Genomic DNA, 22,637 nt, shown 5'->3' on the forward strand with positions numbered 1-22,637 from the left:
ACATTGACAATCTTTCAAATTATTTGGTGTGACCATAATGATCTTTCAAATGGTAAAATAACAGGGAGAGGGGGTAGTAAGCCATTAGAATATTAATTCCAATGTGAATGGATAGTCATCAACATATACTTTGTTTATACACTGAAATAGGTCCTGGCTAAACTGTTTACATTGGGATTTCATAAAGAACTATTTGAGATATTATTATGAATTCCGAATAGCATACTCCTACCCAAAATTAATGAAAGTGTACTGCATCAAAATATTTGTGTTTACGGTTGCCACTCGACTTTCATTTTGATTACATTTGGCATGCAGATACGTGCTTCAACGTGTTTTTGAAAGGGAGTGGTTAGATGTATAATGTGATATTGGATGGATGCATTGATGTTCACTTGCTACATGTTCAGATCAACATGTCTGTACAGGAAATTGTTATTGAAGAGATTTCTGGTCAAATGATATAATCGTTGAAAGAAACAATTAGACACCAACAAGCAGTAAAATGCTGCCGACTCATTATGAGTCAGCAAAGCATTGAACTTTATTGCTGATACATGTAGGAGGAGAAAGATTTATAGGAAAAGAAGAAGAAAAACTATGTACTTCAATATTGTAAAAATCAAAAAAATTATTTTGAGCAACTGTAAAAAGTTCAGAATTTACTATAATAATGAAATTTGAGTTTTTGAAAACTGAAATCTGTAATGAAGCATTGCATTTCTTCTCACAGCACATTGAAAAGAAGATGAAAATTAAACATTCCATTTACACATGAACAAAGTACACACAGTCAGGCTATATCTATCTATCTATACACCAGTCCATCTCACATTCACATCTTACTTTCTGTCTATGTGCCTGAATGTACATACATTTTGAACAATTACATGTAATATGGTGAAGATGAGAGAGATTTGGTGTATTTGTCAGTCCTGCACTGTCACTGTGTAATCATTTAATATACAAATTTACACTTAAAGTTTTGCCAATTTTTTACAACGAGATGGAACAAGTGAATTATTGGTCTCCTCTTTGAGAATTATGTCACTTCTACTTCTTAAGTGTACATCGATTTTTCATCACCTGCAAAGTCTTGCACTTTTGATGATAAAGGCTGGCTGGTATTCAACCTAACTTTTGAGCTTTTTCTTGATTTAATGGAAAGTCACATGCCAGTATGGCGTTATTGGTCTCCTGTTTAAGGATATCGTCACTGCTTTAGTGTACATCATTTCTAAGTCTTTGTCACCTGCAGAGTCTTTTAGCTTTGATAAAAAAAGTCTCGCTGGTATGACCTGTAATTTTAAACTATTTCATATTTTGATGGCAAGTCTGCCTTTTTTTTTGTGAAAGTGGATGATTTCCATCTGAAATAAGAATGTGTAATGCAATGTGAATCATGTTCACAATTTATTTAGCTGAGGCAAACAAACTATGGCCAAAAAAGAAGCCAGACCCTGTATTCTCATGTTGGAGTACGAAAAGCAAAGACAATGATGTGGAGATACTAACAATCATTGATTGCGATTGCTTTGCAGCAAGCATCAGGCATTGATGCACATATGAAGTCTCTCAGGTTAGTTGTAACTTACATAGGTACACAACTGCATTGATACTGTTAATCTTGAAAGTATTATTTAGTCACTTTTTAAATTTCCTGTGTACTTTTTTCCTGAAGAAAGGACCATTCTGAGAATAGAAACAAAGCCAGGACAGCTGATCTAGCATAAAATTATAAAGTAACGTGACCATTATATCTGATTAAGTGAAAAAACAAAAAAACTGGTAAAAAGTCTGTTGAAGGTCAGTCAATGAACCCTAAGGTTAATCAAAAAGTACATAAGGCATACCCGAAGAATACTTGGTTTGCTCTTCCTGGAGGTGCCAATATGGATGTCTTGGGGATGCCTTTTATAAGAAATAGATAGAAGCATACCCCTCAGGAGACTGTTGATTGTGATATGGCAAGGATTGAGCCCTATCTTTCTTCAGTCTTGTCTCTAAATGTTGCATTTGTCATGAACACATGAAACAGTAATACTACATACAAAGGAGCAACCGAACACAGAACTTTTGTTTTCACAACTTACGAAGTGAGGATATGCAATATCATGCAATCCAACAGTCAATGACAGCATTCCGCATAGATGCAATACACTTAAAGACATACAGAAATACAATTGAAATGTGCCATCCATGATAAAAGATTCCTGAACACAGAGTCTGATTGGCTGCATAAATTATGTCACTGTAAAATGTTTCCTTGAGTAATTTTTAAAATGCTCACAAATCATAAAGACTGCTGTATTTGGCAAATGCCATGTAACAGAAGCTGAGTGGACACCACATTAATCATGCTAATAACCAAATCTACTGAAATATCTATGAAGAAAAGCTGTTAGATTTGATCAACAGAGTTGTCCCAAGAATGTCACGGGAAGGGATATGGGAAGAAAACGATGTCAGATTATAACTTTTTTGGTCAGGATTTGAAGCTGAAATTTGGATAAGTTGTGCTTGCAACTTATCCGTATAGTGTCCTTGTATTGTGATCATCGTAGCTGTAATAGCGATCTTCTTTGTCCAGTTTCTTTCTGAGTTTGTCACTTTCCAGAAGTGGTTCTTGTATAACGGTAGCTGTGTAGTGGTTCCCCATCATCTCCACCTCCACTGTGGATCCGACTGATGTTAAATTCAGAGGCAAGTATGCATAGGCAATGCCTTGCTTTGTGCTGTAGCTGTATCCGCCTGATGTTGTGTTGCCCACGACCTACATAGGGTTAAAATGTAGAAACATCACTTGAAAAAATTGCTTTGTGTCCATCTTGAATTTGGAAGGGTAACGATAAAATCAAGGACAACAACTTTGAATTTGTACATAGTGGATGATCTGATATGTACAATGTATCAATATTCAACAGCGGTAATGATCGAGTCATTATATTTGTTCATTAAACAAAACTTATTATCACACAGCATCACGTTATCACACACATCATTGCAACTGTCTCACACTTCATTCATTTGATATGAATATGTGTGGGCTATATGCTTGAAAATCAATTGAACATTGAAGAAGAATGGCATTAATTAAATTGCAATTTAGATTTGCAAACTGATGGGATTTGACAGATTTTGTACAAAGAATTTACTGTGGAGAATGGTCTCTCTTTTGCCAAATTTGATCACTACATGACTAGTTTGGTTACTGGCAAATACCCTTTGCTATGAAAACAAACTCTCATGAAGAATATGACGCACTCCAGGCTGGTAAATATTTATGATATTACCAATAAAGTTTACGTCAGATCAGTATAAAACTTAAACAGATCAGAAGATGTTTAGCATTACTCCTTCAACCGGTACTGTTCTTACTTTTGTTTGTTCAATAAACACATGACAGCCATTTTAATTTCAATTAATTAATGTAAATTTGATTTCTCCACCACCCCACCCCCTCAACCCCACCTCTTGACCTCAGTAAACTGCAAAAACTCTTTTAAGATTTTTGCTAATTGGATTTTTCAAAGTCCCTCGATAAACTTCCTAAAAGGAATGCACTGACGATTGGACCACATTGTCTATGAAATCAGCTACACTTGTCCTTGACTGATTATCACATCACTGTCCAAGGTAGAAATCTGAATAGCAAAGCTCACCTTGCTTTCAGACCACACACTTTCATATCCAGCAGGGTCTACATTGTCATCAGAACTGTCCAACTTCAACAGAACTAACTTGCGACTGAGATTTTCTTTCAATTTTGGTAGAACAACCTTTCCAATAAAATCTCCATCCTGAAAGAAAAGTAATCATAAATATCAAGGCCCTGGCACTCTAGTTTGGCACCAAAACATTCTTCAAACATGTCAAGTAATCTTCGCCTTGTGCACACAAAAAGGGACCAACATGCTTAGTGTGCCGTTTGATTACAGGGACCGTAACCTTCAAAGTGTAGTGTCACATGTTCACCTCATGACAGAAAACTATGTTCACATTTGTGAGGCATCAAACATATCTTTGTGCGCCATGCATTCAAATTGTGCCAAATGCCAAGACTAGAAGAGTGTACACCAACTTTTCAATTTCTGGGGTTTCAAACAGAAAAATATTAACTGTCAGTCTTCTTTAAATTACTATCTTGGCAATAGTAGGCCATTAAAGATAGTTTGAGTTTTTCATCGGATATTTGCAATATGTACATGTATGTTCATGTAGTGTGATGTCACTCACTTCATGAGATCTAAGCCTGCATGACCAGCCTACCTTGTCAAAATGTATATCCTCATCTAGACCAGCCTCAAATGGATTGTAATCTACAGTCAGCTGTTGGTAAAATGGAAAGATTATTAAGTCATGAAAGAGTGGATTTCTGTAGAGCACATTTGTTACTTTGTCTTTTACCATTGAATGAAATAAGACCAGATTACTGGTAGTTCATGATGCAATGCGGCATAAAAATTGTGACTTGAGAGTTTGACAAAAAAAAGAGAATTTTCAAAGAAAGCTGAATGGAAATTCCTTGTTTATGGTGAAAACACTCCAGTCGTTCAAATGTATCGTATGTCCAACATATTTGTGTTTGATTTTAATACCTGGTGTGCTTTTTATATTTTGTGCATGACATTGTACCAGAAAATCTTAACTCAAACTAATTTTTTCTCACTTTGAACATTTATAATATCATAGGAGACTTACCTCTCTACCCCATGTTCTGTATCCCTTCTCCATCCTCATAGTGTTTGCTGCATAACTACCAAAGTCTCCAATACCATAACTATCACCAGCAGATAACAGAGCATCATACAGTTTAGCGGTGTGCTGTTTGTCATGGTATAACTCGTAACCAAGTTCACCTACAAATCAAATTTTGTATATATCAACAGTCTGGTCAAAATGTTGTCTTCTTCTCTTCACTAGCAGGTGAAGTTTTATTTGAGACAGAGTTTGTGAGATTTGTGATATTTCCAACTGGACTAACCCTTTCACCACCATGGTTTGGCCCAAACCTTTATTAGTTCCTACTGGACAAAGTCCTGAACGGGCACTTATGGATTGAGTTCATGTACATGTGTCTGTCCATCTGGAGCCATTTCTCAGACTGGACTGATTTAAGCACAACACACTATGGCACACCTATGAAGGTGAATTTGTTTTGTCATCCAATCGAATATGGTCACTAGGCTGCCATTTTGTGTGAAGAGTTATAATTCTCACATGCCTTTACTGATTTCATTCAAAGTAGGCACAAAGACAGTACACTACAACTTATATAATCTTTTGAATTTTTTTTTGCGACATGGTCGTATATGGGTGATTGTGGCCATTTTGTCTTCATTGTGTCTGTCAGTGTTCTGATATAACTGGACCGATTTCGATCAAACATGGCAGAAGGACATAGTACCATGACATTCAGATGTACATCAATTTATCTGGCAATACAATTCAATATGTTAGCCAGGTGACTAAGTTGTTCTTTAAAATTTGTCCTTCCAGAGCCATTACTCAGACATGACTGGACCGATTTTATTTTACATTTGGACTACTTTGACACACAGCGGCACAGCACATCAACGTTTCATGATACAATCGAATATGACTGCCTGGTGGCAATGTTGTTTTAATTTTTGTCAGTCTTAAGCCAGTGCCCGTACATGCCTAGATAGATTTCAGTCATTTGTTTTGTTGCATTTTTCCATATGTGAGTTGAGGTATCAGTCTAGGTCATAATGCTTACAGTAACTGAAACTGACTCACAAGTTGTCGATTGTAAGCGCCATCTCAGATCTTTATTACAAGATGGCAGTGTTGTGATGTTCCAGGTCTCAATTCTTGCTCTACCCGTTACCAAGACATACAGATGCATGTCAATTTGTTTAATGACATGATCTAATATGGTCAAGTAGTGGTCACTTTGTTTTAATTGTTGTCTGTCCATGCCATTACTTAGAAATTCCAGGACCAATTTCATAATAACTTAGCACAAGGGTGAAATATCATGAAGTATAAATGTGTATCAATTATTTTATTTGATATGATTCAATATGGTCCACTAGTGGCCATTTTGTTTTAATATTTGTCAGGCTGGAGCCGTAACTCAGACATACCAAGGCCAATTCATTTATAAACATGGCACAAAGACAAAGTCCTATGATGTAAAGCTATAACTGTATATATACCAGTGCTTACCCAGTCACACTTTCTGATGAATTCATTATTTTGTCTTTAATTCAGTTACATCTGATCTAATCACCTACATTACAGGTGGGGACTGTGTCATTTACAATGACTTGCTATCAATGGTGAATGTGGACTTCCTTTACTGGGAAACTTTGATAAACTGGGTAATGAACGGTTGTTTCATTACTTGCTCATGTAAAGACATGAAAAGCCTCTGTGCAAAAAAAAGACACTATGGTCATCATTAAAGTTAATGCAGTCATTAAATCAGCAGACCTTGAACCTGCAGAGATGGTTTTCCGTGTAAAATATAAAGGTCACATGTACATGTAAAATATTCAGTGGACTCATCCATAGAGAGCAATGGTTGTGTGAGCCACTCCAGTTGCCAAATGCTTCCTTATTTCTGTTATAAAACCCTTTTCAAAGAAGAGTCTTTCAGAAAAATGCCAGAAATTTTGTGATTTATGTCTCTCTTTAGGCCAATGTAACTGGGGCTCTGTGATTAATTGTCTAATGTTTGTTTTTTTGCAAGAGTGAATGAAGCATGCAATGCAATACAATGAAATTTTCACATACTTAACATATAATTTTCTCCTAATTCAAACATGCCTCTTTGATATGTTGTTTAACTACCATCGTGCTGACAGTTAAAAGAGCAAATTGTTCATTCCTCATTGACTACTGCCTACGCAGGACTATTCATCACTTGAATTTCAAATTTTCTGAACAAACATGTTATTTTCAAAACATTACTTCACAGTGTTATGATTGTGTATGACATTCATAATTTGATGAAAAAAAAGGTTTTTTTTTGTTACAGTGAATGTTAGCTAGATATGAATCACTGTTTGAGTACTCTTCTTGGCTGTCCAGGACTAATGGGTTTGTTCCCAGCCACATCATGTTTTAACATAATTCGAGGGAGTATTGTATATATTTGTAGGTTATGCAAGACACCCTAAGACAAGCTGATTACAGGCAAACTGAAAATCAGAATATATTCTTCATGCGTGCTCATTGTTTGGTGCAGAGTAGAGCATGGCGCCTCCCTGGTATTGTACCTTACCCTTTTGCAAATCTCAGAAATACAAGTCATACGACGTGTTTGACACAATCACCATTGGTATAAGACAGGTCATATGATTCAGCTCATCTCATGTAACAATGGCAAATGATCCTGCATCCTTCGTCATCTCCCTGAGAGAGTCATTTAAGATTTCTAATCCTTTTGAAGATGTTAATACTTTCCATTCAGTGAGTGGATTAAAAAGAAATCCATGATGAATATACTTTGGGCAAACAAAATCAAAACAACCAATTCATCTTTTGAACATCCCCTGTTCTGAACAAACAGGTACCTTGGATAAAATCCCTGAAACCTTGGCACGTTATTATCCCAAAGTTTGCGAACAATTCTTGTGTAAGGCAAAACTGTGTAGTTTATTGTAGTTTTCACATTTAGGTAAACCACATAATCTTAAACTCGTAAAATTTGCTGAAACTACTCCATGAAGAAAAGCACATTGCATTATTTGAATACAAAAAGATGGAGTGGGTTTGTGTAGACATCAAAGTTTCATGTTAACCACTGGCATTCTTTGAAGATTTAATTCCATCATTTTGCTGCTCATAACTTTTTCAATAATTCTCAAATTCCATATGGACAGTTAGACATTTAATCCTTCATGTATATTCCAGGAGTTGCAAAATTAATAACATCTGAGTGTTGATATGCCAAGTTGATTTAAAGTCCCAAAAGTGATATAAAAGGAAAGTTTTTAAGAGTGGACTGACTTATTGTAAAAGCTGAAGAAAGGAAAATACACTTAGATTGCAATACATAATGGTGAACCAGAGTATAATTTGCATACAATCAGAGTGTATTTTGCATACAATTTGAGTACAATTTGAATACCGGTACAATTGATCTAAAATTGGAGAAGGAAGTGAAACAGGAACCCTTTAATGGTTTTACAAAAACACATTTCAGTAGTATTGACTAGGCTTAATTACCATGGGAGGATCCTGTATCATATTTCTCGCAATGAGGAACATCAGATTTAAAAAATTTAACCTTCTGTTTGACTTATGAGCAATATCCTCCGTTTCCCAAAATTCAATACCCAATTAGCATTTATATCCTGCATGCTTTACTAGTGGAAGTGAGCCCACAATATTCATTTAATTCTCTTGAAGAAAGGATCAAGCCCTGACCAGTTTTCACAATGAACTGCAAATTAATTTTAGATTTCACATTGTGCATGGTTGGGTACCCTTTTAACTCCAACGGGAAGAAATATTTGATTGCTTTTGGTCTTAATCATTTATCAATATCAGTATGAGAAAACTATCTGTATGGTAAATTAACATGCGTGACCCTTGAGGAACAGAAGTATTATCTACAAAATGCTAAGCACACTATCAGGAGGTATTCAGTAACAGAAAAGTAGCTAGTTAAAGGGAGATCTTGCTCCATATCATGAATCATTAATGTAAAGAATGTGTGATTTTTAGCTGCATCGAAAGACATGCGTAAGCAAACCTGCTTACCTGTGCTGGAGGCCCTGATGGCAAATACAGGAATACCATCCAGACTTAGAGACTTTGTACTGCCTGGTAAGAATGAATTGTGGCTCAGATTTTTCTCTGTCATTAACTGAAGAACTTCCCTTGATTTGGGTCCGGCAATTCCCAGACATGCCCGATCATCAGTGATGTTGGTAATCTGGACATCAAAGTTACCCTGGAATGCATGGTCCTCAATCCATCTGAAAGAGGTGAACAGATTCTTGAATTTGGTGAGTATTTATTGTTTGTATTTTTATTTGTCTTAAAGTATTTGTCTGTTGATCAAACCTGTAAAGGTCAGATGCTGTTTGACAGGCTGCCTATTGCTGCCTAGTGAAGAAGTAGGTGGCACATGTATGACATGAATACATTGTGTTGTTTTGTGGTACAATCCAATATGGCTTCTAAGTAGCCATTTTGCGTTCTTTGTCTTCCTCATACAAAATTTACCTAGCCATAGTTCATCCATGCAACTAATATATGGCATATCATGATGTGCAATCAAGGAATACATTCCTCGTAGAAATTACATGAAATTCAATAGCATTGTGTTAATTTAATAAAAGTCCTGTTTCTTCAGCAGTTGAATGTTTGCCATCAATTAATGTGATTATCAGAAAGTTTACCTGATATGATGGAGTTCTGCTGCAGCTGCACTGACACAGAAAAAGTGATCCTTGGCCAGTCTACATATCGTAAGCTCACCATAGATCTTGCCGCTGGGTGTCAACATGTATGCCACTCCTGAATCTCCAACCTGGAAATCATATACTTAATTAAATGAGATGGCAGCGTATTTAAAATGTGTGTGTCTTAGGAGATAAAATATGTGCATTGTAAAATAAACTAACCTATACCTTGGCAGTGGCTTTAAATATGCATCAGGAATGTTTTTTGATAATATTTGACATTCAAAAATTTGATCCCTGGAGCAGTTCATCATCATGATATTTCAGTTTTGATATCTCAGAGAAGCATATAGTACCCATTGATTTTCATAACAATAAAGTTTCTTCACCCTGATAGCTTATTACACCTGACCACAATAACAAATACCTTATATCCCACCCCTAAAAACAAATACAATATTAAGATTAATATTGTTTATCAGCACCAGTGATTAGGTCACATTGTGTACAAAGTTGATTCAGTACTGAAGCTAATCTAATGTTATGTAATTGGTGATTATTAAATTGAGTCACATGTATAACCAGAGCAGTATTTCAATGACAGGACAATAACAATAGCAAATCAGAACAGAAAACCTCCATTGTCAAAATGTTGAATGTGCCTCAGGGACAAATATTTGGAATCTCATTTTTTTCAATTCTTTTCTTGTCTACTGTTTGTGGGACTCATTTTATAGCTATTGAAGAAACAAAAATTTCACGTCTTAGTTTTTTGAAAACCAAAAATGTAATTTTTCTTCAAAAAGTTAACACAGGGATGGTGTCCATTGTGAGTTCTAAGATCAGTAAATGTTAGGTAATTTTCAAATGTTAGGTAAATGTTCCTGTTGTTGCCAACTTTGCATGGTGACTCCAATTTTTATTCTTTATTTAGTAAGAGAATGGTTTAAAGTTTCACTGTGTAAAGTTTGAGCAAAAGTTTAGATCTTTCATTTTCGAGTTGCGTACTATCTAATAAAGAGGGTATGATTTTTTAGCAGCTACAGAGGTGCTCTTTGGCATGCCTTATGAACATCGTCAAAATGTTAGTGAGAGAAAAAAATTGTTGGTACTCCTATCCGTGAGTGAGAAATTTTGGGTAACATATTCTATAAAACTTTCAGTAATTTGACACATTGAAACCACATTTCAAAACTTGTGGCTTGATTTGTCAACATTTTCAGAAATCATTTTTCATTTTATACAGTGTCCCCACAGGTTTACAGTTATGGATTTGGTGGTCAAATGAAGTTTTTGACCTTTACCCTAATCACACTGATTTCTACTTCTGCTACCATATGCTGTCTTTTCTTATACTGAGATTGAACACTAACTATACGAACAAAAACTAGTAAACTTATTGCGGAGGCATTGAATTAACCGAGAAATTATCCAATTTTATAACTTGAACACATTTCAGTATAATGCAATGTATTTGTAGACCACCTCACCTGTGGCAATTCTGTTGCACAAAGATAGTCCATCAGGGCTCTAGCATCTTTTCCATGGATTTCAAATTTTCCCGATGAAGTTAAGTCAATAATGCCAGCATTGTTCATTACGATGCGACATTCTCGTCCAACAGGTTTGAACCAGTTTGTGCGATGATAACTTGGTTTGTATCCTTTTTCATCAGGTGGTAGTGCAAACCAGTTTGGCTGCTCCCATCCTGAAAGATGATGAAGATTACCAGAAATTTACATGTGACTGCCAGTTCAAGAGTACAGTCCTATGGTAAGTTCAAATCCAGTAATGAATTTGGGGGGTTGTCAAATGGTGTTGGTCAGGTAAAGCTTTTTCCATTTCATGCGAAGTTAATTCTATGCTTATTCCAGTCTTTATTGTAATTATTCATGGTATGTGAGCAGTCCTGAAATCAATTACTGCTTTCAAAACTTGAACATGTTACTGGAACTTTGGCTTCCACTGATTATCACATCTTTTAAATCATCTTGTGTGTGGCATGTGAGTTTAACTCTGAATTAATTATATTTTCACTTTAACTGCTCTGTTCCTAGGTTATCTTATTGACAACAGTGCATCCAACAATCTAGAGCTTTTACCTGCTCTCAGTCCAAATTCGGCTCCCCTGTCTTTCATCTTCTGATATGCCCCAGATATCCTCTCTGTCGGACGTCCAGCAAACCTTTCTTCAAACGGAAAAAGTTGCTTGTTGTTGAATGAATATGTTTCTCTTGTTTTGGCAGTGAGGTACTCCTTGGTCAACCATTTTCCATACCGTGCTGGATCTAGTTCTATGAGGTCATGAGGTGGCTCTCCTGACACTATCCAGTCAGTCAGATATTTTCCCAGACCCCCTGACCAGACAATACCACCACTCCATTGAAAAAAGAAAATGAAAACACAATTTTAGTTCTTTACAAACTAGCATAAAAATCTATTGCAGGTGCTTTAACCTTTTTCCTGCAAGACAGTATCACTTCCCCATCAGCCAAGTCAGTAAAAAGCGGTATTGAGCCAAAACATGACGTATTTTCACCCACTTGGCTTGGCCTGTTATAGCATTTTAAGTCCAAAAAAATCAAGTTTACAGTAATGTTTTCAACAGCTTTCAAATGTACAGTACTATGTTAAAATACACCATATGTTGTGTTTCATTAATTTTAACCATCTTGACCTGGTGGTGAAATATGGACTTAGCAGGAAAAGGGTTAAATATATAATGTCAAATATAAAGATCTAGAGCATAACCAAAAAATGTTGTATTTGCTCCTCCTGAACCATGTTATGATGATATTTAGGTATTGCCATGCCAAAAATGATGCAGCAACACAGATATAAACCATACCTGCATCCATTTATTATCCAGTAATTCCTCAGTCCAGGATAAGGACCAGCCAATCCAGCTGCATCAGGAGAATACGGATAAGGGCCACAAACCACAGTTTGAATGTCAGCAGTTTGCAACGCTGGTACCATCTCCATGGCTACTTCCAGGTGTTCGCTAATCCTATCCAAATCACTCTCGAAGAGTTCACGACCAAACCCTTTGAGTAAACAAGAGAGAAAAAATTTCTTTTTACACCTCTGAGCTTTGTTGATCCATGAAAACTAAAATGTTTGTGTGATTCTTTCCATGACTCTTTAGAAAATGTTAGTTATTTGCATCACCATTTATGAGATCCGTGAAGAGGAAACTTCAAAATGGTCAAATTATAGGAGTAACATCCAATTCAATTATCATGGACAGAGCTCAACAAATACAAGGGAGGCGAGAACTTGCACAATATAGTTCCTGCTTGGATGGGTTTCTTATTAGATATCATCCCCAAGCATTAAGAAATATACCCTCCATACTGTACAGGTGTGCATATCATTTTGTTGCAGAATGTGATCCAATATGGCTGTCAGATAGCCATTTTGGTTGGATACCTGAAACTCACAATACTGAGACCTAATTCATACTTATTTTGCTTTCATTCCCAAACTGCATTCACTCCATATTCAGACCTGTGGCTTGAGGAAAAGTCATCATCATTTCTTAGTAAAGAACACTCACATACAAAACTATAGCTATACCATAGTATTTTTCAAATTTCTGAATTAAAAATTTGCTTTGATAATTTTTCTCCAAAAAATCTGCATGCATGAGATTATCTTACTAGTGGTGCATTTCATTTTCATTTAAGCACTGTTTTAAATACTTAAAACTTCCAAACATGTCTCTAGTTGTTGGGTTGGTAGACAGTATTATTCAGAAGATTATACAGGTAGTATAATGAGATGTCTGGAGCCCAAATACTCAGTTGTTCATACTGCAGTTTGAAGATAAAGTCTCTTCCTGCGTTCAAATTTGTACCACTTATCTCTTTAATTTGACTGGTGATTCATCTGTCATTCAGAAGTGTTGATATGGGATTGGATTAACATGTAGCAACCAACAGTGCAAATGCAATTACTAACCTGGTGGCACTCCTTTCAACCAACTGTTTTGCTGTATCATATTTTCTTGATTTTCATACGGACCAACCAGTAACCCAGATCTCTCTTGACGAACATAATAGGAGCCGTCCAGATCTCTGACCACCGGGACTTCTCTGCCAAGTTTTTTCAGCTCAGGGACAGTGGATGTCACTATGTACTGATGTTGCATTGTCATCATAGGGACTTCAATACCGATCATTTCGCCAACTTCTCGAGACCAAAAACCTACACAGAGGGGCATACGTCATAGTCTCGAGACCAAAACAACCAACACAGATGGTATACATCACAGGGTAGTAGACATTGCATTTGGCGCTGAATATCACTGTGACCTTTGACATGTACACAGTACTGAAGCCTTGTGGGTAAATTACATGACAATGAAAACTAAAGCATGCGAGTGGCACATTCGATATGCAAAATAGAAGTGTGGCCAAATATTTAAGCAAATGTAATCTGTCTACTGGCTGCCTAAATTGATTTTACTGACACATTGCACATCAAGTTAAACATAAAACGTATGCAAAGGTTCATCTTTCATCTAAGTAGATGCCACATTGTCTTTCATTGTCACTAAGGGATGTATTTGATACATTTCCTCAAATTTAATTTCTGATTCAGATTCAGATTTCTTTCATTGCCACTCATTATTGTATAGTCTGAAATGAACATAGTACATTCAGTTTGTTTCACTGTCTGTCTTTGATTGACAAATGATAGTTCAAATCACTACAGTACAAAAGTCTAGCAGATGGAATACACCTGCTCAAGTCGGACCTGCCGCATTGATAACCCTATTGGCTCGTATCGTTCCATGCTGTGTTTCTACATCCCATTTTCCATCACTGGTTTGTTTCAGCCCTAACACTGGAGAATGCTGGTAAATTTCAGCTCCATACTTCCTGGCACCAATGGCATAGGCTTGCGTCAAGGAATAGGGATCAATGTGACCATCGCCTTCCATGTATAAACCTGCAAGTATCTGTTTAGATATAAGTGTAACAATTTAGTACTCTAAGAAATGGCATCATTCTTGTGAAGTACTTACTTGTCCTCTGATTGGTGGACTCGTAATCCAATCTGTAATCTATGTGATGTAGCTTACCTCGCTCATGCAAATTAATGCTAACATTTTCAATTTCAGTGGGAAGAACATTTCACAGAAACCTGACACAGTTTAGGCTTTGCTGGAAAAAGAACAGTCAGACAAGAATAATTCATCATTTTTCCATCATGAAGTCTAACTGATATAACCACTGATCTTCATCACGTCTGCTATGCAAAATTTTCAAATTCAAAAGAATGGACATATTCATAGATAATGTGTAACACCTTTTCCATATTGAGTAACGGGTGTAATTGATGAATTTCTTCTGGTCCAATTATCCGTTGTGGCATATTTGAATGCCAACCATGTCTTTGCATTTGATAGCGCATCTCGTCAACTCTTGTAGGTGTGGTTGCAAGCCTAATAGTTCCAGGCTTGTGAAATCCAACTTGCTGAAAGACAAATATGCAACAATCCTGTTTTTATCTCATCATTGTAAATATAGCCTTCTGACGTTCTCACAGCAGTACACTGAACAAAGATTTTCTTCTTCCTCCATGTACTAACCACATTAATTTCTGCTTGTTGGTTGAACAAGAAGCTTATTGCAGGAGCGGTCATGTCATTTTATATTTCTAAAGAAAATGCACACTCGGTTCTCCCTGTCATTTTTCCAGCGTGTCTACAGCAGTAAAGATTGATATCCTACCCTTCAGGTATTGTATACCTTCTTCTGGACTTTTTTAGAAATTGTTTAGCGACTGCAAGGATCCTCAGAATATATTAACATGTCTGTTATTAACTAGAGAACACTCATCATTAACATGCAATTTTTTCAGATATTCTGTCTCAACTTAACACAGAAATATTAATGAAGAGCACATGGCGATGTAGCAACTGCAACACAGACAAAATCCTTGGGATACCAGGTGACTTTCTGCAGATAGTAAACAACAAGCTACTGGTATCCGAATACAGAAGATTATCAATCCTTGATGGCAGTCCTTTTGGTAGCATTATGCCGAAAAATAATTAATTGAACAGTTTAATACCTTGATTTTTTTTACTTACCTGCCCGGTTTCTTCAGCTATCTCTTTGTAAAGTGACAAACTTGTCCTTGTGATCTTCTTCATGTTGATGATTGGTTGGTAGAATGTTGCAAGTCCAGCCTATCAATAGTCACAAAGTGGCTTTTTATCCACAATATCATACTTAGCAAGAAAGCACACCGTGTACCTATGTATCATGAGTACCATAATAATATCAACGATATGTCTACAGGCCTGATGCATTTCCTAGTTGTACCACAGGCGTGCTGTTTTCTGGGTAGTTTCTATAAGTGTAGTTTATTCTACGTTTCGACGTTCTCTTCCGTACCCTAATCACCAAGGTAAGAAACAGAATTATCGGCCTGCCAAGAAAACTGCACGTTCTAGTCGAAAAATAAACACAAATCCTTCATTGAGTTACCTAGTTAGATGCGGAAGGATCTCGGCTGTCCAAAAAACACACTCATGTCACGATAAAATGACAACTCCAGGAGAAATCTGCAGTGTTTTGACAAACTAGGCATTTCTGGCGTCCAACGTTGTAATAACGCAACTCATTATCATAATTGTACGCCGTCCGCATCGCTGATTGGTCCGTGAGCAACGCCATCAACGGCATCAGACTGAGATGCACCACTTTCTATGTGCAGACACCGTCCATTATGTTAATGAGTTGCGTTATTACAACGGTGGCCATCAGAAACGCCGATGTTGTCAAAACGCGGCAGATTTCTTCGAAAGTTTTCATTTTATCGTGACATGAGTGTGTTTTTTGGACAGCCGAGATCCTTCCGCATCTAACTAGGTAACTCAATGAAGGATTTGTGTTTATTTTTCGACTAGAACGTGCAGTTTTCTTGGCAGGCCGGATAATTCTGTTTCTTACCTTGGTGATTAGGCTACGGAAGAGAACGTCGAAACGTAGAATAAACTACACTTATAGAAACTACCCAGAAAACAGCACGCCTGTGGTTGTATTTGCAAAAATATGAATGTTATTTGGTAGTAGTGGACACAATGTGATGATAGTCAAGTGTAAATTACACAATTATGATGAAGTGACATAGTTATGAATATTGCAAGGTCAAGTTCATAATTATGATGGAATATGACTTACAGCATGCCATGTTGCTCCGGCTGTCAGTTCAGATTTCTCAAGAAGAACCACATCTTTCATTCCAGCCTTGGCTAGATGATACGCTGTACTCGTTCCCAGGGCTCCACCACCAATAATGACTGTGTCGGCGTCATCTTTAACACGCTTTTGCAGTCCCTTTGTACTGTAACTAGAATGAACAAATTGTGCACTGCTAAATGTCACTGCTCACTATATCATTGTGATGGTCTTATGTGTAAGGTTAAAAATTTAAAAATGCCCCCCAAAATTAGCGACTTTCTTCTATAATTTGTGAAACTGAAGGCATTCAAAGTTGAAGTTATTTTGGAATGCGTTACAAGAAATTCAGCTACCAATGGAACATGACCCCTTCATTAGCAACCAGGAAGCCCTCACATTTATAAAAGAGTAAAGAATTAAGCATGATGAAGCAAGTGTACAATTATCACTTCCAAATTATTGCAAATGCTATATTTGCCGTGTTGTGGAAGACATGGCTATTGAGGCATAAATCTGAATTTAGTGAAGACACTTGAAGTAGTAGGTGCATTGAAATTAAATGACTCTAACCTTTGCTCCAAATTTCCGCTATTATTTTAACAATGCAAGAATACAAAAGAAGGGGTCACCGTGCAAATTTTGGTACAAGATAAACATTAACTGATATTTAAAATTCAAAATGTCTGAATGTCTGCCATCCCTGTTTACTTAATGGCGAAAAAAATGTTGATCGTAAAAAATGGTATGGTGAGAACTTTTTTCACACTCAGAAGCTTCAAAATGAGCCCCCATAAGTGGTAGACCAGAAAATTATTGTAAAAATTTTAGTCTGAGAATTTGTCCTTTAGCCTTGAACTTAAAGTCTACCCACAAAAATATGCAAAATAGCATGCAAAAGTAAATGTTTTGACTGAAATGATTACATTGTGAAGGCTAAACTAACACAAGTTCTCTACAAAACATAGTAAACAGGCAGAAGTTTGAAGCAAAATTTTTGACTTGATAACCTTCAAGCCTTGAGGCCTTCAAGCAGAAAATGAAATTACAAATTTTGAAAGACTGTTGCCTGTCAAACTTAACTTCACAATAGGATCTGAGACAAAACTGACAAGGAGATGTTGAAATGTTAAGAGCGAAAGGTTGTCATTCTGGAGTTCAATAGACAGTGGGAAGAACTGTTATTCAAGACCTACACGCCTGTGAAAAGATGGCGTGCAGAGAAAGATTTTGCTATTCTTTGTGTGCGAAAACTCCCTTTCATTATTGTGACAACGTATGTGTTGTAAAATGCTTTGCTTTCTGCCCATGTTTGCCACTTTATCGCCATTTTCATTCACATTGTGACCCCTGTCACCTTTCCCAATATAATTATATTGATTTGCCGTTTTTATTGACCTCTGTCCACCCATAAGAGTGTCATCAATCGCAAAAATCTCAGCTGCATCATCAGAGTTCACCGAGGTCATCTTTCTACACAGCACTCAAAAGCTATCTTACGCTCGAGTGACATACGTGCGTCATGGTAGCTTGGCAGACGTAACTACAAATACCTCTGTATATATACTTTGAATGGTCAGCTCGTTGGTAATGTTCCCGCCAATAGTGTGTAAACATTTTTGGTACATGCTGCAGACATGTGTTGCTGTCTGTTACATGTATCTGACAGTGAAACGAAAAATAGCACTTCCGAAATCAGCAAAGATGTGACAAAAACTTCGTGAATTATTATTAAGATGCATTGGTGTTGGATTTTGTCATTTTAGTGCAAGACTGCAAGCTTTCACTCTACCCGTAATGCAAATTTTGACTGGTGTTTTTTTTTCATTTTCTCAATCTTCCACAAATCGGAACAAGAAATAGCCAAATAGATGCCCAATGGCCTGTTAATTGCATGATCGAAGATGATCGTTCATAAAATACTGTTCTGTTCAGAACGGAAACCAACATTTTAATAACTGCCGTCACGCTTGTCATCATCCTTCATATTAAAATGCGCATGAAACGGGGGAAAATTGCCGAATCGAGGCAAAAACGTCACACGGAATTCACCAATTTAACAAGAAATTAACATGCACACGTCCAAGCTCGCTCTCGACAACGGAAAAACTCGCACATTCCAAGGGAGCATATATTACACCGAGCCCAGTCGCATGTAGTACCACATGAAGTTTTAGTTACACCATGGGCGTTTTTTTTCACGTCCATACTTACATGTACTATGTACACAGCTCCATGTACGTACACAGCAAATGCCCATGAAGTTTTTTTTTTCTGTTCAGAGACGCCTTGTTCGCCGTGTGTACTGTACCTATATAACCACAAGCCACTGTGCGCTAATCTAACCATGGAAGTTTTTTTAGCATCCATGACCTAATCATGCCATGCGGACTTGACGTTGTGGCAAACATTCATGGTGCATGGTGGGTCGGCGACGTAACCGAGCAGGCGCATACAAAACGGTATATGCTTGTTGAAAGTGCGCGGCATTGGTTGCCCGAAAATAGATCGAACCATTCTTTGTGGAATGGAATACTGTCTTGACGTGTCTGTTCAGTCACAGATTCTTTATAATCATTCTCCAATTTAAAATTTGAAAATCTGAACGGTATTATAACTCAAAAATCACGAATATTCCAGTTTGGATTGAAAATAAGATTACTTCATCTGGTGGGCATCTGTCCAAAATGGTCTGTGCTATCGATTATACCTTTGTTGTCCAATCAAATTACAGGTATTAGACACACCCCCAAACGGAAGGATACCTCTGTTATGAATCGTAGTTATTTACATCGATGTCGATTAGTCCAATCAAATTGCTGGCATTAGACACACCCTTCGCATGCCCCCAAATGAAGGTTACAGAAAGAGGCTTGTGGCTTGTCATCATAATTTATTCATTTACGATCAAAGCGATGGTGGTTGCGACCTGCGCACATCGTACACAGTAGAGTCACATGACCACTTGGAAAAGTACGTAAACAAATGATGCAATCTTAGAACTGCGTTTGATCGACACTGCGCTGTGAGCGAGCAAGTATTGTACGGACTGGTCTATGCGTTCTCGCTAGGCCCATAGACTCTAGCGGAAACGTGAAAAGCCCTGCTTATGCCATATTAGAAAATCTTAGCACGGCACCCATACCCTGCTTTATGTTTGTCAGATTAGCGGCAGTACGCACCAAATAGTTAGGCCTATTACATACAAATTCAATATGTTACTGATTATGGAGACGACAATTTCGGACTAACTGATAGTTTCGTCTCTTACACGTTTACGTATCTCGGCTTGGTATTACTCGGAAGTCTTGCGAGAAAATACACGAGAATGAGACAACCCACCTTGTTGTATGCAGAAACCATAATTTGGGATAGCCCTGGCTGTTGCGAAACGCATTCTTTCATTTTTTATTTTTTTTTTTTGCAAAAATGGCATTTTACAGAACGACCTGCCTTTAAACCCTACATTTGCGACGCAAGTACCGTACTGAAAGCATATCTAGTGAGCACGTAATACCGACCCACAAACCACCCCTCCCATGCGAACGCCTCTGACGCTTTAGGACTGGACATCAAAGAAAGGCCAGTGGGAAACCTCAGCAATCGATCGATATCTCTTAAAAGGGGTGTATCCTGACCATGAAGGTGTTTAGCCTATCTCTGGTCACGTCCATTCCCTCACCCACGTACCTGAAATACTGAGCGCCATTATGCGACACACATCTACGGTGGTTGGCAACCCAAGAACGCGATGCAAGCGCAATTTTAATATTGCACACTTCTTTTTAGTAAGACATATTATTAGAAAAGGCTTATATATACAATATGCCAGCCATTTCTCTATTGTCAAAGCCAAAGCGACACCTGGCTTGAAACCGGAGAAATCGCCAGAAGCGCGATTTCATGTCTTCGAAACCCCCCATCTTTTGCTAACGACAACTTCTCAGCGTACAATTTGCGAAGCTTTCAGTTGAAAGGCATGTACGTACAGTACAGAGAGATGGGGTGTTTTTACCTATCTAAGCTTTTGAGTGCGTGCCAGTTTTTCCCAGTTCTCAACACAATAAAACTGCATACATAATTAGTTTGTGACCTGCGCACATCGTCTGCTGCTTCAAGTCATGTGACCACGGTGAAAAACGTAAACAATGATGCAATGTCACCTTTCTCCCAACGCTCTGCTATCAGCTGTTACGCAGGGAAATTCTGACCGACGAATCTCGCCAGAAAGAAGTATCGAAGCGAGAATCAATGACTAACGCAAAATGTCTCAAATGTGAAATAAATCTTTGACCTGGTCGATACAAGTATGTATTATGTTAGCCAATGCGTAGAATATTGTGAATATCGGTTTTAGCCAAAGTCAACCCAATACAGTATCAGTACATAAAATGTCTTCCCAGGACCGCGACAGAACGACTCGGAGAAAAATTGAACGTCTTTGTCAAATTTTATATGCTTGATTTTACGTGACGGAAGTTGTTCTGGAGCGTAGGGGGATATGAAACAATTTACAGGGCACATTGTGAAAAAAAATAAACTGAGGTCAGAGAGAAAAAAAGGCTGAAACTGGCTTGAACTGGTCTCTGCGCAAAGAAAATCCTGAATTTTAGGTCATTTTGTTGTTTTGTTGGTGCGCTCGTCTCAAATGAATTATTTCCAGTCCCGTATTTCTAAAAGCGCGTATCGGCATTGGACTCCTTCAGTTTAATAGACACATAGTAGCAAAATATCACGGCGTATCTTGAATTCAAGCAGGGTCAGGATTCTCAGCAGGGCCGTCAGGAATAATGAATAGTACCTACCTTTTCGATTTTTCGCTTCGAATATTGTTGACATCAGCGCTTGTCCATTGCTTCTTGGATTGCGTAGCTATCGTCCGCAAAGCGTTTTCTGACACCCAACCTTCAAAGCTCAGACTATTTTTCAATAATATACTCCCTCTTCTCATAAACGCCATCGTTGGGAAAAATGTGCAAAATTCTGACAGGTCATCTGAATGAACGATATTCTCCGGCCAAATATGCTCCTGAAGTTGAAGCGAATAAAATCCTGCGCATCGAATATTGTGTTTGTGCGTACATATATACATACAATGGGCAATCCCGACCTGTGACCCTATTTAAATATGTCGTATGCATGTTCCTATGACGACACATCGAATCTTTCGTAACCAGATTGAACCGGTAGAGGAGAATTGGTATTCCAGTGTTTAAACGATCATGACCGCCGAAAATACATCTGCCGACGTTTTTTTCATTTGACCGGTGCAATGTTCCCCGCATCTCAGCAGAAATTTTACGACTTCATAATGCATTTACTTTACTACTTGCAAGGGGAAATTCAATCGATACAAGGCCACTGAGCAGCAATCGCAACTATGGTTTTATTATTTGAGGGGGGGGGGGGGGGGGTTATATTTGTCTAGAATATACGCGTGAAAGTGAACAGTGGATCCCGGGCTTATATGTCATATTGAGTCGAAAAATAATAGCAATTCAGAAGTTAAATCGTGCAGGCGACACTGGACGAACGCGCTACCCATTTGAATCCCTGTTCTCTGCATGAGTACGGTAAAACAGAACGACCTTGAGTGACCCAACAGGCCTTCGGTACCGAAGGGGGTCGCTGTTTAATCCTCCGGTAGTGGGCATGTATCACATTATTAATTGGTGACGCATTGTATGTAAATTGTCTTATGAGAATGAAAGAGATAACGTGACCGTTACATCATTGGTAAATGTCGCCATTTGACCCAATAACGATTAGTAGCAGACAATAATAAGAAGGCCGAACGGAAACACCAATATCATCCACGCCTATCCTTCCATTCACTTCCATTCCTGCTTCGACAAAATTTAACGACTTCGTTCATCTTCACGATACAAGATCTCACTCAATCACATTATCGCAGTGTATCCACTCTTAGCCTATGTCGCTTATGAATATTGCCAATTTTCGCCGAAATGACGGCATCGCTTCTGGCAACCAGAATTTAGCCGGGGACATCAATAAATTAAAGACATCCTTACGGTTTAATGTGCAGTCAGTACAGTAC

General features: G+C 37.7%; 1 protein-coding gene across 1 annotated transcript; it reads right to left on the reverse strand.

Annotated features, from left to right (window-relative positions):
• Nucleotides 1-496: 496 nt before the first annotated feature.
• On the reverse strand, nt 497-21,677 carry LOC139121847 (dimethylglycine dehydrogenase, mitochondrial-like). Its single transcript, XM_070687066.1, has 15 exons — nt 21,385-21,677; nt 16,583-16,751; nt 15,487-15,585; nt 14,700-14,867; nt 14,145-14,349; nt 13,347-13,592; nt 12,232-12,430; nt 11,486-11,760; nt 10,874-11,091; nt 9,381-9,511; nt 8,737-8,954; nt 4,702-4,859; nt 4,270-4,329; nt 3,663-3,800; nt 497-2,773 (listed from the first exon to the last, which is right to left on the reverse strand). Exons 1-15 carry the CDS (start codon nt 21,669-21,671, stop codon nt 2,528-2,530), a joined length of 2,817 nt encoding a protein of 938 aa, XP_070543167.1. The 5' UTR covers nt 21,672-21,677; the 3' UTR covers nt 497-2,527.
• Between the last annotated feature and the right edge of the window lie 960 nt (nt 21,678-22,637).

The sequence above is a fragment of the Ptychodera flava genome, chromosome 21 (genome assembly GCF_041260155.1).
Source record: "Ptychodera flava strain L36383 chromosome 21, AS_Pfla_20210202, whole genome shotgun sequence".
NCBI classification, from domain to species: domain Eukaryota; kingdom Metazoa; phylum Hemichordata; class Enteropneusta; family Ptychoderidae; genus Ptychodera; species Ptychodera flava.

Excerpts from the sequence above, each read along its gene's own strand:
- LOC139121847 (XM_070687066.1), bottom strand. The coding sequence starts at position 21,671 with ATGTATATATGTACGCACAAACACAATATTCGATGCGCAGGATTTTAT. Across the intron at positions 11,092-11,485 it reads CGAATTTGGACTGAGAGCAG|GATGGGAGCAGCCAAACTGG; the intron begins GTAAAAGCTCTA and ends ATCATCTTTCAG. Across the intron at positions 4,860-8,736 it reads CATCAGGGCCTCCAGCACAG|GTGAACTTGGTTACGAGTTA; the intron begins GTAAGCAGGTTT and ends TTTGATTTGTAG.